General features: G+C 38.4%; 1 protein-coding gene and 1 long non-coding RNA gene across 4 annotated transcripts in view; one reads left to right on the top strand and one right to left on the bottom strand.

Moving 5' to 3' along the window:
* The window catches only part of LOC135479186 (uncharacterized), a 44,256-nt gene extending 25,381 nt beyond the window's left edge, over positions 1-18,875 (top strand). For 2 of the 3 annotated variants that reach the window (XM_064758968.1, XM_064758969.1), the window contains exons 2-3: positions 17,016-17,170; positions 18,556-18,875. In XM_064758968.1, coding sequence (XP_064615038.1) covers positions 17,016-17,170; positions 18,556-18,668 — 268 coding nt within the window. In that variant the 3' untranslated portion in view covers positions 18,669-18,875. Of the gene's footprint in view, positions 1-15,754; positions 15,904-17,015; positions 17,171-18,555 lie in introns of those variants that run through there. The other variant, XM_064758967.1, reaches the window with a different exon arrangement.
* LOC135479559 (uncharacterized) lies at positions 505-1,737 on the bottom strand. Its single transcript, XR_010445860.1, has 2 exons — positions 1,588-1,737; positions 505-969 (listed from the first exon to the last, which is right to left on the bottom strand). It is a non-coding gene; the product is annotated as an uncharacterized LOC135479559 (long non-coding RNA).
* Positions 18,876-19,797: the final 922 nt, after the last annotated feature.

The raw sequence follows: 19,797 nt of genomic DNA, 5'->3' as shown, positions 1-19,797 counted from the left end.
GTGTGTGTGTGTGTGGGGGGGGGGGGGGGGGCGGCAGTTAGGTGAAGCTCTAACCTCAGTTTTTTATTACTAGACAACACAAATTCTTCAGTTTGTGGCAAATATACACGACTTTTAGGAAACTGGAAACACACACACTCCATGTTCTCATCTAGTAAAATTGCAGGGAACATCACTGCATTTCTTTTATCTAACTCTGCTTATGCGATGGCGCCAGATGACGTGTAACTTACTACTAATTAAGCATTTACATTAACAGAACAAAACCCTGTCTGAGGTAAATTCACAAGAGGCCGTATTTCATAGGTTACCTGTGACCATTTGCCAAGCAATCATACTGTCGTCGCTGCTGTGCTTTTACTGTCTATGTTGTACGTCTTTCATTCCTTGCAATTAACAGCTTATGGGACTTAGTGTAAACCCTGTAATGAACTGTGTTGTGGAATACTGAGCAGCTACTTGTATATGAAGAAAACTACAGTTAACCACACCAAGTCAAAAACAGCAAGCAATAATCATTTTTTTATTTTTGTGAAAAGGGGCAACAGAGAAGATCGGAATGTGGATTACACTTGAACAGGAACTTGTTCTACATATAACTCATGGAATTATCGTCTGACAATAATGTCCTACCACATGTTCACTCGTCTATCCTTCTAGGCATGTTTGTTGTGATTCTCTGAACAAAAACAACATGAAAACATAATGTTGGTAGGAATATGCACAGCTATGCAGTAGAGTTCAAGGAATCTTCACAATAAAACCAATCGTGTGAAGTACCGAAACATTTCCGTATGAAAGCTTGAATCTTAACCTTTTTTCTTTTATTATTGGGAGAGTTGATTTCCAAGTACTGTGTTCTTTTTCTGTTTGCCTGCTTGCGTGCAATGGTGCTCATCTACCATATCCGGATTCTTGGTATTTTTTCAAGGGATTGGTGCCACAGTGGGGTTGTAATTTCCATAAAGTCTGCAACAATGACAAAAATTTAGGTCAACGTCGTACATGGAATGACCTTGAAACAAGGCATGCTTTAAATATTTTCAAAAATGTGGCTCTTGTCAGGACTCTGGTCATTTTTGACGTTGTTTCTCACCGTAAGGAAAACCACAACTTGAATAAGTAATACTTACGGAGATAAACTTATTACGTGTAGGCATCCGTTCTAATGAGCCTGTTTTCCTTATACAATAATTGAACGATATCAATCATTAAAATGGGATGGGCGTTTCAACGTGGATTTTCGAAAAAGGAGCTGACATTCAAGAAATGATAGAAAAAGCTCTTTTGCAGACGAAACAAATGTGTGATCGTAGTGAATCGCTAAATAATTTCACAATACAGTCGCTTCATGAGAACTGTGTACAGAAATCAGTTAATAAAACACATATTTTTTAGAACTGTATCCTCATATGATATAGGCCTACGGTGAAATTTCGTTTCACTCATCTAATAGATAAAGCTGGTAGATTTAAGTCAGAACCTTATACTTCTGGTATACTTACAATTTAAGTTTTGACTCCATGTTAATAAGCTGTCACGTATTCACATTTTAATCTTTAGGACAACACACATTGGTATACTTACAGTTAAAGTTTTGACATTATGACAATAAGCTGTCATGTATTCACATTTTAGTCTCTAGGATAACACACGCATCGACGCTTAAGAATCCAAATGCGTTTCCCTCTAGCTTTAAATTCCCACCATTCACAGGCATGGCTGAAATGTATCTCCTCCATGTTGTCGAAGTTTTTTCGACAACAGCAAACTAGAACGAGACGTATTCGAAAGTTTTTTCGTGATTTGTTTATTGTCTTCCACTCCCAGTGACAGTCTTCGCTGTAATGCTTTTCCTTAAACGGGTCATAAGTATACTCCACGTCTGAATCATCTTCACCCATATACAACGAATTGGACACTTGTTCGCTCATGGCGACAGGGGTAGACAGCGACCAGCTGCGTGAAAGTAAATTCTCTACAGCAGATTACATGTATCCGTATTCATATGAAGTCTCTAGCAGAGAAATTAACCAATAAATGGCCGAGAACAGTTTTGATTGACGTAAAATATTTATTAACGTCAGACATGTAGGACCCTTACTTTGTGTGTTAGGGGCGGAGCCTCAAAGGTCACTGGAGACTGTTTATAATGGTACACAACCGTCTGTTTGCACCATTATCTATCTCCTTTTTTCGGGTGAATCTGATTTGTCATTAATGAGTTTCTATGCGATTAAATTGCCGAATTTAGATCCAACGTACAAATCGAGGCGTATAACACGAACGTGCAGTTTTATAGACATGCTTTGCTAAAGAAATTTTGTGAAATACATGTGAAAGCTATCAGAATATTTCATATGACTGAACACTTAACTTGTATAATATTGACAGAAGGGCAGAAGGGAAGCTGAAATACTTTATATGCCTTGATTTTTTCAGTAATATGAAAAAAATTCATTACATTTCTCGGACTGTGTTTATAGATTTTGTTGTTGTTGGTTGATTCTGCTTGCGTCGTTGTATGTGTACTAAATTTTATGTCCTGTCCATGTATCCCCTGGCAAGCGCAATACCATATGCGATGTCAATTCACCCTCTCACGCATGCCTGTAATATCATGCAGTACCATATGCGCAGTCAAATTCACCCTCTCACGCACATCTGTAATATCATGCAGAACTAGTTCACCCTCTCATGCATGCCTGTAGTATCATGCAATACCATATGCGATGTCAATTTACCCTCTCACGCATGCTTGTAATATCATGCAGTACTAGTTCACCCTCTCATACACATAACATCTGTAATGTTATGCAGTACCATATGCGCTTTCAAGTTCACCCTCTCACACATGTCTGTAATATCATACAGTATCATATGCGCTTTCAAGTTCACCCTCTCGCGCATATCTGTAGTGTCATACAGTATCACATGCGCTGTCAAGTTCAACCTCTTACGCACATCTGTAATGTCATGCAGTACTAGTTCACCCTCTCATGCACATAACATCTTTAATGTTATTCACTATCATATGTGCTGTCAAGTTCACCCTCTCACGCATATCTGTAATATCATACAGTATCACATGCGCTGTCAAGTTCACCGTCTCACGCATATCTGTAATATCATACAGTATCAGATGCGCTGTCAAGTTCAACCTCTCACGCACATCTGTAATGTCATGCAATATTATGTGCGCTGTCATTTCCCCCCTTTCACGCATGTCTATAATATCATGCAGTGCCATATGCGCTGTCAAGTTCACGTTCTCACACATATGTATAATATCATGCAGTACCGCTTACATCTTTGTAAACACTTTATCTCTTGAACATGTTTAACGATTTTTAGCAAACGTATACCACATGAACGCTTTGACATTGGGAAAAACAAGTCATTTTCGGCGACCGTTGCGAATTTTCTTCCGGTTATATTTATATAAGTTATATTTTTGTGACAGGCTAATAAAGACAGTATGTCTTGAAGTCTTGAAGTAGAACATGCCTATGGCTTTTCAATAAATGACCTTGACATATTTCTTCAAGGTCATTGTGCCATTGAAATGGTATTTCGTAACAGGTTTGTAAGCAGGGTATCTCATGCAATCTTAAAGCAATTTTCAACTTGTATCACAGACACACGTTAAATCAGATATCAGTTAAAAAACTGCATTGTTTTTCAGTGACCTTGACCTTTTTTCAAGGTTATTAACCCTGTACCTCCATTAAGTCGCAAACGCTCTGAACGCTTGTAGCAGTGCTTGTAAGCATCAGCTGAATACTATATGTTGCATGGTTGTCAAATTTTTGGTTGTCAGAATAATTCAGCAATAAAGCTCATATGGCATTATACAAATTCCCTTTGTGACAGCGGCACGACTGGTTTGGGACATCTTACATGGTTACAGAGCTTTTTATTGACCCTTCAAGAATGAAGGATATCCCGTTTTGTCACCAACATACTTGCATGATTAAATATGCATGATGCGTACTTTTTTGGTGGTGTTGTGTCCTGTAAGTCACCATGTATTATTGACAGAAAGTTAACTGGTAAGATTTTAGAGGCTGGAACAATCAACTATTCAGCCTATTTTCAAGATCCTAATTTTGCGGGTGTGCTTTAAAAATAACGAAATCGCTTTTCTGCCCCCACCTTTGCATTTTATTATTATACATGTCTGGCGACAAACATACATGCTATTGTAAAATGCCTTCTTGCACAAAATTTATGTCTATTTACAAATGTTGGGATCTCTGATTGCAGTGGATTACCGGATTTCTACCATGATCCCCTGGCTATGGGCCAAGGCATGTAGTATACGATGAACCCTTACCCTGGTGTTTTTGCAGTTTTTCTTTTGGATTAAACCCAGCAATAAAGAACATGACCAATGTTATCATATATGGGTTCAGGACAAAATGTCATTCCAGAGAATATACAGGGTTAGCTCCAGACATGGCAGGTGAGGAACGGGTTGGACGATTCTCTATCGTAACATAGAAGCAGCGGCATTAAGCACTGCTGTGTTAAAGACAATGGTGTTAAGTTTCGGCATTGACATCGGCATGCAACAAAATAATACCGCCTTATTATTAATGGAGGTACAGGGTTAATAACCTTGAAAAAAGGTCAAGGTCACTGAAAAACAATGCAGTTTTTTAACTGATTCACACACCTGAATTCACCTGAATCGTTGACTTTGAATCTGTTTTTGTTCAAAGTGAAACTTTGACGTGAACCTTTAACTAAAGACTTGACTTGTATCTTTGACTGGAATCTTTGGCGTTGAATCCCTCTTTTTGGATACTTTTATTTCAACCTTTGAGTTGAAGCTTGACTTGAGATCTTTGAATTAAATCTTTGAGAGCTCATTTGATTTTGATTTTTGACATCTATGATCTTCGATTTGAGACCTTTCAGTATATTTTGTTTTGGAAACTTTGACGTGAGTTTTTGACGAGCCTTGACTTGGATCTTTGATTTGCATCTTCAACTTTGGATTATTATTTTGTTTGGAAAATTTAACAGAAATCTTTGACTTGAGACTTGACTTAGGATCTTTGACTTAAATGTTTGACTTGCAACTTGACTTCCATCTTTGGCTGGAACCTTTAACCTGAGACTTGGGGTGAACCTTTAACTTAAATCTTTGACTTGGGCCATGAAATGGATCTTTGACTTTAAACCTGCCTTCGATCTTTGATTTGAAACTTGGACTTGAAACTTGACTCGAGTCTTTGGCTTTCAGAGCTGACAAGAATGCACCGTTCAGCACTAGGAGCACTTTGAAGGAGACCCTTGATAGCCCTGTAGGTGATCACTCAACATTTGCTAAATCACCTGTATACATACCAGTAGCTCAGTGCTACGGGAAAATGACGCATGTCACCTCAAACAATGAATGGCACACTTGGTTGTTATTATGCTGAAGATTTATTTTGTAGTCTAGCACCAGAACTGCAGAAATAAACAGAACTTAAACAAGCAAAACACACTTGCAATGGGCTTTAGATTTTGGTCAATTTTTGGGTTGCCATTGAGGTCGTTTCAGAAAAGCTTTGTAATTGGATTATACACATCGCCACTTATCTTGCAGCATTAATCATCGCAGAGGGGCTTATTTTTGTGGAAAGCATGACACGTACTTTTTAAGAGTAAAACTATTTAAATTTTAGACACAAATCTGTCTTTAGATGCAATTTTTTTCCAATGGTAGTTACAAGAGTGACATAATCGTCTTATGTCCAGTTGTTGCCGGCAAGGAATTTTTTTTCTCATAAAGGAAAGTTGTGGATCATTTTTAAAGCGATAATGCAAGGCACGAAGAGCTAGACACCATATGTCTTCATATAAACCAGCTCAAGGCTTATGTAATCTCTTCTCCCCTGGGACATGTTACATGTAATTTTTTGTTGTAGTTTTTGTTACCAGTACATATAGTGTATATTGTTAAGAACATCGTATTCCTTCAAAAATCAGAATTCTTCTGGTGGACTAATCATCCCTGAGGCCTGATCCCTTTGCAACATTTTGAGTAATTCTAGACAGTGACGTGTAATAAATTGCAATAAACTTCACTGCATGTTTTAATCGTTAACTTCTTCTGCTTAAGACATGGTGCTAGGGAGCGTGTAATTTGACACCGTTTGTTCATCTGCGTGAACCGTTAGAATAAAATCATGACTGAGGTAAATTGACAAGAGGCTGTATTTTACCGGTTACATTTGACCATTTACCAGCTATCACACTGTCGTTGCAACTCTGTTTTTTTTTTAAAATCTATGCCCTAAGTCTTAATTGTATTCACTGGGCATACATATTTGGATGTTTTCTATGCTATAAAAGTGCAAAAAAGTTTCTCAGCTTTCTTTTTGGGTGCATAAATGACTTTCAACCTCTTTAGAGCCCGCGACAGATTTAAAAAGCATTCCAGTAATATTCTTTTTGCAGCTTACGATGATAGATTTCAAAACAACTTTGAAGGGAAGAGTCTGAACTGGGGCGCGAACTTGAGCCATGCACCCACTTAATTCGTGGATCATGTCATTTCCAAAAATTCTCAACCACAGGCGAATGAGACACATAAAATAGACGGCTTATTAAGAGTTATGGGGCTTACAGTATGACTCAAACATGAAAAAAAATCTTTGCGCATATCCTTTAACATCGGTCAATGTCTGACACAACTAAAATTACCTATTAAGCCAATATCAGAGCAGCCGATTTGAATATATTTCAATTAGATGTTATAGGAATCAAAAGTTCACTTGTTTCCCTGTTAGTGATTTACGTGGAATAAGTTCCTTTTAAAACTAAGTATTATCTGTTCCTATTAATAGCTCTCCTTGCACAAGTCGCTGCGCTTCTGCTTGTCTACGCTCACAGGTGCATTTAACTGGACTTGGAATGTACGGGCTCATCCAGAAACATGTGGTGTATAGTCAAGCCACAGACGTAGGCCAACCCGCTAAACATGTACAAACATGTTTTAATCGATACATGGTTCATATTATCTCTTTTCAAGTTAAATCTACCTGCTCAAAGAGACTTTGTTCCCCCTTGACGACAGAGTTGTTGCTATGCTGACGTGGGTGGCTTATACCAGTAGTGTCAAAGTAAAGCTTAGATACACAAGAGCATCACGCGACCATGACTGGATAGCTATTTTTAGAGGAGCATTCACTGAAAAACACGTGTCTCCCAGTTTTCAGTACTAACGGTGTAAAAGTTAAGCACCTTGTACTTCTGGGAAATAAATTCGATAAAGACTCCATGAAATTTAGGAACAGTGTACATTTTCACGAATTTAATATGTGTCACAAATTCTAAACTGTATACTTTGTGGTTATTATTCTCAGTGTTTAAGTTCCGGATTGGCGGTAAACAAACCTAACTATAGTATAAGAAAATTACTATCTGTCTGATACACTGTACAGAAAAAGTATGTTGCAACATTTACTGCAGGGAAACGTACCAAGCATTAAAATGAAATTTCAGCAAATTAATGGGTATGAACTTGTGTAGTTACAGCATAGGATTTTGAGAAAGCCCTGGTCGATGTTACTGGGCCATCTGAACCTTCATAGCAGCAACAGGAAACAGAATTCAACGTTTCCACTACTGATGTCAAAAATCATTCCAAAATCCTTATTCTGTAGCAAAACGTTCCTTATGCATCATGCTGTACCGCTGTTTTCCCAAAGCATTATTCTGTTACCATGCTTTCCAGAAATATTTTAATGTAACCTTGCCAAAAGAATTTATTATTGTACTTCAAAGATTCACAATAAAGCCTGCTAGCCAATCTTACCAATAGCATTGTTCTCTCAGCAAGTTTGCTAGATTCTGTTTTCAATTATCAACCTTAACAAAAGCATTATTCTATCCCCAAGATTTGCAAAAGTTTCCCTGAAGCATTATTCTGCAAACATGTTATTCTGAAGCATTATTCTGCCAACATGTTATTCTGAAGCATTATTCTGCCATCATGTTCTTCTGAAGCATTATTCTGCCAACATGTTATTCTGAAGCATTATTCTGCCGACATGCTCTTCTGACGCATTATTCTACAAACATGTTCTTCTGAAGCATTATGCTGCCAACATGTTATTCTGAAGCATTGTTCTGTCAACATGTTATTTTGAAGCATTATTCTGCCAACATGTTGTTCTAAAGCATTATTCTGCTACCAAATTTTTATAAGTATTGTGCTGTATATAAATAATGTCTTGTTACTAAGCTTACCAAAACATTATCTTATTCTGTTACCAAAATTCTAAGAGGACTCATTACTTCATCAAGTTTGCAAAAAATCATATTTGACATCGAAGCTGTCGAGATGCATTTGTCTGCCAGCAGGTATGCTCACTTTGTTCATGAGGAATTTCTCGGTTGCAAATTTCACAAGCCCTCTATCGCGTAAAAATGTCATGTAAACAGAAACTCGATTTTTGTCAATAATTCCTACACTTTTAGAATTTCTTTGCGCGAAATATGCTATCTGATTCAGATCTTGACGTCCTATAAACCGGAAGTGGGTATTTCTCTTAACAAATGAACTTAAAGACAAAGTTTTCAGGCCTAGTATCATTCCAAGCCAAGGAAACAAATGTTACATAAGTGGAGGTGACGTCAGCCAAAAGGAAGTAGGACAACCCAAAAATAAAATCGCTATATTTGCTTTCTTAAATACTGAAATGTCTCTGTAGCTAAAAAGACACGGCAGAAATGCCGGAAACTTAGGTATGTAGTAAGCCTGCAAATAAACCTTTTCAAGTGGAAATTTTGTCTGTGGCTAACATCGTTAAACTGTGTCAGTAAATACAGGACTTACTATATTTGCAGGGGCCTCCGTGGCTCAGTCGGTTAGCGCGCTAGCGCAGCGTAATGACCCAGGCGCCTCTCACCAATGCGGTCGCTGTGAGTTCAAGTCCAGCTCATGCTGGCTTCCTCTCCGGCCGTAAGTGGGAAGGTCTGCCAGCAACCTGCGGATGGTCGTGGGTTTCCCCCGGGCTCTGCCCGGTTTCCACCCACCATAATGCTGGCCGCCGTCGTATAAGTGAAATAATCTTGAGTACGGCGTAAAACACCAATCAAATAAATAAATAAATAAATACTATATTTGCATATTTGCAAGTACATCCTATATAATATATCTACATGTCTGTTGATGGCTTTGAAGAATGTACGCTTTCTAATTAGGTTGTTTATATCACCTTTGCAAAAAGACATCATATAATTAACCGGAAGTGACGCCTGCTAGGCTGGAAACACCAGCTTGAACCCCTGCATCGCTGCTTTAGCATCTATGTTGTTGTCAGATTTCATTTGTCGAAGCCAAACAAAGATATTTTTTGTTATGCTGATGTAAACCATATGTTCTCCAAATACTCACGATCTGCCTTTCGGATCTATACGATTTTCTTCCTTGGTGAATTGGCATAGGATTGATTATGAATGCTAGAGAAGGGCGTAGTGGTTTCTACGGAAACTTTGTTACTCCTTAGTCATTGGGCGTGTGCGTTGGATCCTGCAGTCGTGAAGTTTTCTATTGTGCTCTGTTCGATTTGTCTTTCCTTTTTTGCGGTATTTCTTTGCGGCCATGTTGGACTTTGTGCAAAACAAAAGCAATTTTCTTCTCGACAACGGCTTATGCTAATGAGCTGAAATTTACGTTGCAGTTGCACAAAGCCTACTCAGTTTGTTTATATGGACCCTTCGGTCCATGGTTGGTACAGGGTAAAAATGTCATGTGACCAAAAACTCGTTTATTGTCAATAATTTTTACACTGTTGAAAATGTTACTGTAGGAATTAATCGTACCTGATGAAGTTTTGACGCTGTTTCCAAATATACATTGTTGAAATAAATCTTTTGCTCCGATCACTTTCTGTTATATAAAATTAGTCTCTTCCTTAAACAAAACCAGGGACACAGTCTAAAGTCGTTATATCATCCTATGGCAAGGAGACAAATTTTACATAACCGGAAGTGACGGGATTGACGGGCAGACTTGTTTCGTTGATGGATTATTAAAAGAGGAGTGATAAAGTTTCTACAGAAAGTTAATCACCCAGTTGTCCATTGAGGTCGTGTATTTTAATCCTACTCAATCGTTCGCCTGACGGTTTCTATCGTGTCCTGATCGATTTGTTCTTGCATCTGCGCAAAACTGTTATAGTATTTAAAAAAAAATTGTGTAAAGTATGAAACTAAAACAGACTCATACAAAGTGAAGCAGTCTTCAATGATCTTGGAATGGCGCGTTTTTAGTTATTATTCCAAATGTGTATCTTAGTTGCATTTTGATTGCAACTGCTCATATATCCGAAGTGGCGATTTAATTGAACACCCCAACTATACGGCCCCTTCCCTCCGGCTTACACTGATATGAAGCAAAAAGCCAGATATTAGAGTCACTCTGTCCATGTTTACTTATAAGAGAATTATACTCATTGTAAAACTGAAGACTGTAGCCAAGCACCATTTTGAACTAGTTAATATGAGTGCGTTTTATGTATACGTGAAGCATTGCTTTTTGTGCATTGCCGGCCCTCGTCATGTTTAAACCACGTGCTTTCAAAACACATCCATGTAATATTTTATTTGTCAAGACCACGTCAACTGGAACTTTTTGTATGGAATATAAGATAGGTAAGCGTCATTTCTTCTAAATTTCCCCATAGAGCTGTCCTTGAATGAACTGAGTTGTATTCACTGTGTACATAAGCACATGCACATGTAATGTGAGAGAAATAACCGGTTTGATAAATAGGGCGCAAAAGACTGTGTGTATTATGCGAGCAGGTCATATTTTTAAGGCGGTATGTAAACCTGATGCATGTTGTGCCAAAGCCAAATGGTTCAGTCATAACCACATCACGTGATCATTACAAGGATTCTATTTTTAACGCCATTGTATGTGGGCTTATCTTTCAAGACAAACAAACAAAAATGTTCTGCTCATGTTATATTTTGAATGCTTATTATTTTTCTCAGAAATATGTCCGATGGACGGATTATCCAAACCAGAATACGACTTCAGTTTTGTGTTGTATACTTAGCCTATTGATTTGAACATATTGATCATTAATATTACAACTTTCATTTCTTTAAATTCTCTCCTGGGGTCAGCTGATAGGGATAATTTGTTGTTGCACGCAACTTATCCACCCCCACTTTCACTCCTAACAACTTGTCTTGTCTGTTTAAGAGATGCCAACACGTTATCGAAAAATGTTGACTTCTGCTCGGACTTTCCAAAGCTATTATTCTGGTTTAAAACTCGCCACAAAGGTTTGACAGATGGTTAGCTTGTTCAGTCAGTCAACTCTGATTTTGTCGCTGTCATGCAACGCAAACGAAAAACTGGATTTATTTCTAGTGGGAACAAAACTAACCAAGGCATACTTTTGTAACAAATTATTGTAGGACGCAGTAGTGTTGTGTAGGGCATATTTGCCTTACGCTAATTATGTGTATTTCATTAGTCTTATTGCTTATTAAACAAAAATAAATGTAAGGAAATAATAGAAATGCATGTAGATTATTTCTTTGTGAAAATGAAACAATGGAGAACTAAGGGCTTCGTCAGTGCATATTGAAATACCTGGACGTGACTGTTTGGAATTTCCGTTGCGAGTTGCTTTCTGTTTCACAACGCCGTTTTGGGGTAAAGTCCAAAGCTAGTTTTCTTTAGAAAAATGTTTTGATGCTAAAACTTGGCTGAAATTGTACTCCTACTGCACAGAATAAACGGTCGAGGTGTAGGTTTGATTGCACCTTTGTCTTAAAAATGGCTTTGAGACACAGTACCACCCCCCCCCCCCCCCCCCTCACCCCACTCTCTTCTCCTCTTATGTTTCCAGCTTTCAGTCTGGTAAAAAGGCCTCCTATATGCTTATCTGAACTGGAAATCCCCCATTCCCCGGAAGGAAACCCCCCAGGTTATGGAAAGCCCGTTGTCTATTTTTGGCTACACCCAAAGTCATCGATAATGGCGGGCCTGGCTCAGTGTAACAGATGTGCAACATAGACTATTGTCCCGTGAAAAGGGACTTCCCAGATTACGGTCAGTTCTCAAAATTGATATTAACTAATGCATCTGTCGTCTTTCTTCGACGCGGGGTTTCACAACGGAAAAACCCCAATGACCTGTTACATCAGTTTCTAAAACTGTTCGATGTACTTTTTCATTTTGGAAAAAAACAAGCATAAGCCATTTGTTAAACAATCTTTTTAGTAATGTTGAAATTTATCTTCACATTAAGACCATGTCTTTCCATTCGGACCCATGAGCTGTGTATGTTTGTAGGTCCAAATGATCAAGCTGGTCTCTCCTGTGCAATTTCCCCACGCTATATGTCAGACGTTTGCACCGAAAAAGTGTGTTTTTCGGTATGTTTAAGCACTCCTTTTATTTTTTTAATATTTGGTTTATATATCTATGTTGCCATTATATGCCTTAAGCCATTACGGGCCTCTTTATTTGTTACGCGGCATAACATGGGTATTTACTAGCTTGCACAGTAACTTGATCAACGACCATCATGATGCATAAAAGCCAACAACCACCTTCAAACTTGTAGTAAACGTATTTAAACCACCAACGTACAATCGACCTTCTCTCTTGCTTAACATAACGGCTTGCTAGTATAGACAAGCCATTAGAAGTAAAGAAAATTGGCTGTTCGCCAAAAATTTTAACGGAGACCCGGAAAAGGTCAAAACTCGAGCAACACAGAATCCCCGTGGGACTTCCAAGCCTCGCAAGTATTTAGAGCATTATGGGGGTGATGTTTCTGAATGAACACAAAATATAAGAGGACTAGAAACTTCTAAGGAAGTGAGTCAGCTTTTTGACTATTAAGAATTCACCGGAAATTTTCCAACAAATTTTTACGAAATGCTAAATTTAAGCTGGGAGGGGGATAAGGGTAAGGGAGGGTGGTGAAAGAGGCAAAAAGTACTCTGCGAACCCTTCCCCCACCTTCCCATGTATCAGTGATTGTCTCAGTGTAATGTGATTGCAGAATCTTTTGTGAAGTTTCAAGAAGAATTTCTGTGCCTGGGTGGGGATTTCCAACGGTTTTATTTCTGAAGAAAACAAAGCGCAAACGACGCTATGTTGTGCAATCCTTGACCTACATTGGACGCGTACATGCAATTTATGGTCCCCTTATTCTGACAGGTCGACTAACTCAAATTATGTCACACATTTGTCTTTCACCTTTTCTAACCTTTGCATGTGATGAATCTGGTGTTCTAATATTTACCTTCATGAAACTAACTGTGTTAGCAAGATCGTACGACAAAATGTAGGCGTTTTTATTTCTGATGTAGTACAGAACGTTCTGTGCGCTTGTTTCTCGATGTGCCTGGACTTGCTGAAGCCACATGTTCCTTTGTCACTGTATCTAGGTCACTTTCAATTTACGGGAAATACATGGAATTTCTACGCATATCATTCTGGAAAGATCTTTGCTGACATGTATGCTATTTTCGCCCAAGAGCTACATAAATATAGTCTAGAAAAGCCCAGAAATCCCCCATGTGATAGTGTAATATTTGTACCGGTACTTCTTTGGGCATAAATGCATGTCCAGACCTGTTGGATGTTTACGAAACGTTTGTCTGCCGAACTCTATACAGGTGTAACCCTAGTGCTTTGTCATGTTAAAGCAGGTAGACCTACGCATGGAGCGTCAGGTACGCGGGTTACCTGTAATTTACAGATAAATATGCAAGTATAATTCGCTACATACACGTCACATTTCATTTTACTACTGCCAAAACCGGTTGGAAGCAGCTTCTCTCAGACAGTCGCCATTTCCAAGTAATGACCTGGTTTCAGGCACGACCTTCATCCATATCAATGGCCTTTTTAATCCATATTAATGTCCACGTTCTGAAACTGGATTGCACCACAGGGTGTAAGAAATGGACTGCTCGCCCACACATCAAAACCACCATCTATTTTAAAATGACCTCGTATCGCATTTTGTCTGATCTCAGAAGCATGTCCAGACTCGTCTCAGTAGTGAAGTGCCTGTTGAGGTGAAACTACTTTCGTTTTGAGCAGTTCGAGTTAATTAAAATATGTTTGACTTACAGCAGATAACTGTGTAAATTTACAAAGACTTGGTACATTCAGAACAGACTTTCATTCTTTATCTGGTTTTGATTTTATATGAGTGGACCAATTAAGAACATCCCTTATATATTTAATTAGTGCTTAGAAACTTTCGTTGTTTTGTTCTCATTTTCCTCTTTAACTTGAAACTAAAGGAACCTGCCGATCATCCAGTCCTACGTTTAGCTGTGTATTTTCGAACACGAAAGATAAACGGTAGTACAGATGAATACATTTGAATGTGTTTTGAATTAATGCTGGTGCTTCCGGTGTGTTCTTAATTTATCACAGGCGTTTCAACTTTTTTTAATTTTTATTTTGGAATATTAAAGGCACTCACAGCGAAATTCAGTAAAGAAAAGCCAATATGGCGACTGCTAATTTAACTAGGTAATTAATTAATCGGCGATATGGTGGCTTCTGATTAAATTTCAATTTGGTTGTGTCTCGCTATTAAAAATGACCTAACTAAAATGACCTTGGTAATTAACTGTAGGGTTGCTTTACTTGTCGCCTAGCTGAGCCCTTTTTAAAACCATATCTCCAGTTTAATTTATCTCCAAGTTCGATGTGAAAACGCAATGCTTAAACATATTCGTCAAAACATAGCATGCTCTCTACTTCAATTGGAATGCTGAGCACTCTGTCAATAATCACGACGGGGTCGAGTCGTGCAAGGCATGTGTGGGCAAATATTGGACTTTTTGTTACATCCACTTTCACTTCCAATTGTGGGGCATGTTACCACCTGTTCGTACATAATACATACGGTACACCTCTCCCATTCAAGTTTATTACACCTTTTCTACTCACAGCCACTCATCTGTTTATAACTTTAAAAGCCTGTTGTTAACTACATTGTATTTTATTAGGAAATTATACTGCCCTGAGTTTACTCTTTACATATTTATGTTGCAGAATATATTATTATTATTAAGTACAATATAAACTTATTGAGTCTGTGTAACTCGATTGACACACACATGAAAGAAAGTCAGGGTTAAGTATCACATGGGTCTTATTTCATAGTGTGCAGCTATGTCCTCTTTAAGTGTGGCTAACATTTAAAATTATCTAATATTATATGTAATCCACGATACCAAGGCAAACCGTCCTTCAAAGGTTTATTTTAATCAAATGAAATCTTTCTACCGGATATGTGTTTTCAAAAAGACACAAGACTCTAACTGTTCTGACGCATGGCTGGTTTTCTCCTCAATCATCGCGATACTTAATTTTTGGATGAAATTGCATTTTTGCAGTTAGTTCATTTTTAGGATCTCCAGTGTATACTGTTTAAGATTCGTCCGTCACTGTTTACTGTTTAACCCCAACAAACTATAACTACATGTAGTAGTCTAGTTTGTGCACGTGTAAGCGTTAAAATGTTTTTCATTTCAACGAAGACTTAATACAGACAGTATTCTGTATATTAATCCCATGGTGTTACACAGCTGGTCATATTTCTCGTAAATGAAGGGCCTTGCAATAGCTGAATATAGCATCATTAGGAATCTATAAAATACGGCTAATGTGTGACTGCAATGCGAGGCATAGTCTTGGCCATAAGCCAAGATGAGTAACCTCCAGTCCCAGCGCTACAGCTAAATAGGTCACCCACGCGAACATGCGCAGTGGACATGTGTGTCTCTGTTCCGCCTAAGCGCAGAGTGATCTATCCATTCTACACTGGTATTAGGTTGTAAGCAGATGTCCTGCTGTATACACTGGTATAACATGGTCACAGATCACAAGACTTCAGGCACTGGGTGAGTTACCACAGTTCGGCAAAATTGCCACCCTTTCTACATTCTGACAGTTAAACATTTTTTTGTTTTCCTTAGATTTCTAGAATTTGTCTATTTTTCTTCTTTGTGTGTATTTTTTTAATGTGATTTAGTTAAACGTTTGTGTTATCCTTCGTTTCTTTAAATGGCAGGGCTTATTTATCTACGTCCATTCACCAACCTTCAAGCGCTCAGTCAGCTTTTCGTCTATTTATAAACGGCGTAATGTTATCACATAAAACGTGTAACTTTGCGCCAGCGGGAGAAATTTACGTGCATCTCTTCTGAAAAGTTGTCCTATAGGTCTACATTGTTAATCCAGTTTTATGAACATAGAATGTTATCAGAAAATGCCTTACTTGCAACCTTTTAAACTAAAACTGGGAAGTATTTGGTAACAGCTAAATCGGCATCTGATCCATTTCTTTTCAAAGTCAAAATGTGGGATGTGTGTGTTGTTTGTTAACTGTCATGTCTTGTCTGGAGGACTTTAATTTCCTGTATCTGGTATAGACTGTACATACATGAACATGTTTTATAATTCCTCTCTCGCCGGGGTTATTATGTACTGAAATAGATGTCATGAATGCATAATTATCGTTTATTACTGTTAGTGATTACAATCACAATTGTCACCTTATATTATGATGATTGGGGCATCCAGATTGAGGTTGGATATAAATGAACATAAAACAGACCGATCTTAAATGCTCGTGGTAACCCAAACCCTCATTTGTATACATTTAGCCCCCCACCCCCACCCCTCACCCCCCTCTCCCACTACAGTTCTTACCAGGCGGAGCAATATATGTATGAAAGACGATAGCACAGGTAGTGATACCAGAGCAGGGAAGTTGGCAAATGGTCAAACGTAACCGCTGAAGTACAGCCTCTTATCATGCAGCCTCAGTTAGGGTTTTGCTCTAATTGTTTATGTAAAGGCTTAAGCAGAATTTGATTTAAAAAAAATTATACTGTGATATTCATTGCAATGTATTAGAGGTCACAGGTCTCTGTTACAACTGGTGACTAAGAATTATTTTGTATAGTTCGATTAGTGAATCAGAGAATATTTTTGACCTGTCTTTTCTCAGACTGAGAAGCATGGCGAATAAACCTAAAGCAGAGCCTGGGTACCCCAGTCATGAGGGAGAAGACCCGATGTGCCCAAACAAGCTCAAGCTCAACATCCTCTCTAGTCAAGAGAGGCCGGAACTGATTGTCCCAGAACCTGACGATGACGATCCAGGTAAGTTTACCGTGATACAGCTTATCTCGTTATATTTGTCAAGCAATACCTAACATGCTGACTTCGTGAAACTGAACGCAGCGCCCGTTACAAATAGCTCATACCTGCCACACGGTGTAAATGGCATAACTCTACATCGTATATAGCTCGTTCTGATCTCTTTAGGAAAAAAGTTTTTCTGACTTACAGCGAATTTTACACGTCTCCACGATGTTTAGTTTTTGGTACATGAAGTTGAAATTTGGATTCATTTCTCTTTAGATAGCATTGATGAGGTGGACAAAATTTTGATTTCTGAACCGAAAAAAGCTATAACATTGTATCTGACGTCAGAAATAACTTTGTGTATTTGGCCCCAGTTCACTGTGCCCTTTAAGAGATAATTATGAAGGATGTACGTTTTGTGTTCAGTGCTGAAACCTGATACAGTTTAATTCATTTGACACCATAACTTTAAGTGATAAGCCCCCTGAATACGAGAAAAAAAAATGTATTGAAATCCGCCCACAATTACGGCGATTGAAGCCACTGCATGAATCTTCTTAGGCATCTCCGAAAGGTGTGTAGCCACTGTTTACACTCAAGAAAATATTCGGTTAAATTTATCAGAAAGTCTATTGTCTGAGTGATACTTGAATGTACACTGTTGTTATGTTGTCATATTCAACATTATATACTGTTAGCCTAATTCAATATTTATTTATTTATTTGATTGGTGTTTCACGCCGTACTCAAGAATATTTCACTAATACGACGGCGGCCAGCATCGTGGTGGGAGGAAACCGGGCAGAGCCCTGGGGAAACCCACGACCATCCGCAGGTAGCTGCAAGACCTTCGCACGTAGAGCCGGAGAGGAAGCCAACATGAGCTGGATTTGAACTCACAGCCACTGCATTGATGAGAGGCTTCTGGGTCATTACGCTGCGTTAGCGTGCTAACCAACTGAGCCACGTAGGCCCCCCAATTCAATATTTAGGTTGCATTCATAGAGCATGTGTACTATATATATCGGAATAATCTGCTGCGATAACAGAATTCATTCTAGCATCACTCAGACAAACAGACTTTCTTTAAATTTTACAGAATATAACGGCAGTGTTATGAAACATGCACCATGGGAAGGTTAGTCGTATATGTCATGTCGAAAATATAAAACGAGAGTGTTTGATACTATCCAAACATATCTGTATTGTATAACAACATAAGAGAATGCCTAAAGATTCGATCAGAAGTTACAGAAGTCATTTTATGCTTGTAAAGCCGTGCTGTTCATGTACAATACTAGTCCAGTACTGAGAATACAAAGTACTTATCACGATATTGTCAGAGAATGTCATCCTTTTTAACTTCCTGAAACTGAATTTCACTTTATTTTTTCCCACAGATTTCGAAGGCCTTGATGATCCAAAATCAAAACCGGGACAAAGAGCGAACACGACATCGCATCCAGCCAAAGCAAAAAAGCCAGAGGCTAAGGACAACACGCAAAAGAAGTGACTCAGAGAAGTTGTTGTTTGGCAGAGTGATGGTAAACAGGGGCTTCATGTCAGCAGCAGTAGAGCGGTGAACAGACTCTCATGAACACACAAATGACCTTGTCTCCTCGTGCAACCACTTCGGAGGTCAAATGGCATACACTGGACACACAATTGCACTTCATGTCCATGGTTTTAATTCATAGTATCATCCAGGGCACGGTATAAATAAAACAATATTTTTTTAACATAAGTTGTTGTCTTAAGTTCTTTAAAATTCCATCAAGGTTAAATGAACGGCCATTCGGGCGTACAGTTTTCTGGCTAATTTATCTGATTAGAATTATGATTTTGGCCAACTTGCCACTTTGTTAATTTAAAAAAAAAAATTGCTAAAATCATTTTTGCAATGGCTTTTTCATTTAATAGTAATGTTGAAGACTTTACATACACGGTGCATAGCATTCGCTATGTTCTTCATGGCTCCGTGCATATAATATATTTTATCTGGGATTTCGAGGAAGAAGTTGTGGCAAATATATTTGGATTGATTGATTGATTGATTGGTGAACTCATATTATTCTGAGTACTGGTGAAAAAATTCACTCTATATCTACTGAGTGGCGAAGTGTGGACACAAGTTGTTCACTCTCTTCTAGATGATATTGAGTGAGATTGTAATTTATTGATTAGTAGACGAAATGAATGAGTTGTTTAACTCGATTTACTGATTAGTGGATGAAATGAATGATTTGTTTAACACGATTTACTGATTGTGGATTTGATTGGTGTTTTACGCCGTACTCAAGAATATTTCACTTATACGACGGCGACCAGCATTATGGTGGGAGGAAACGGGGCATACTGTGATAGGTTTTCTGCTAAAATTATCAGGTTACTGTTTTTTTAGTGTATAATGTACACCACAGGTAATGAAATAATGCTACATTCTAAGCTGAGGTTGTGACGCCCCGTTCCGCAACGTCGGTTCGTCTTTTGTTGGTGGAGCGAGTTGTAGATCAGTGTGTAACATTAGGCGCGAGTTCAATCCTGTCCTTGTAACGGGGAATTTGTTTCCTCGTTCTCGCTCTCCTTATGGATCCCGGTGACTAGACGCGGCCAACGATTCTCGTGTCGCCGTCTGTGCAACC

This window comes from Liolophura sinensis, chromosome 12, assembly GCF_032854445.1.
Source record: "Liolophura sinensis isolate JHLJ2023 chromosome 12, CUHK_Ljap_v2, whole genome shotgun sequence".
In the NCBI taxonomy this organism is placed as follows: domain Eukaryota; kingdom Metazoa; phylum Mollusca; class Polyplacophora; order Chitonida; family Chitonidae; genus Liolophura; species Liolophura sinensis.
The sequence above is the reverse complement of the archived record's forward strand: the minus strand, read 5'-3'. Positions and strand labels throughout refer to the sequence as shown.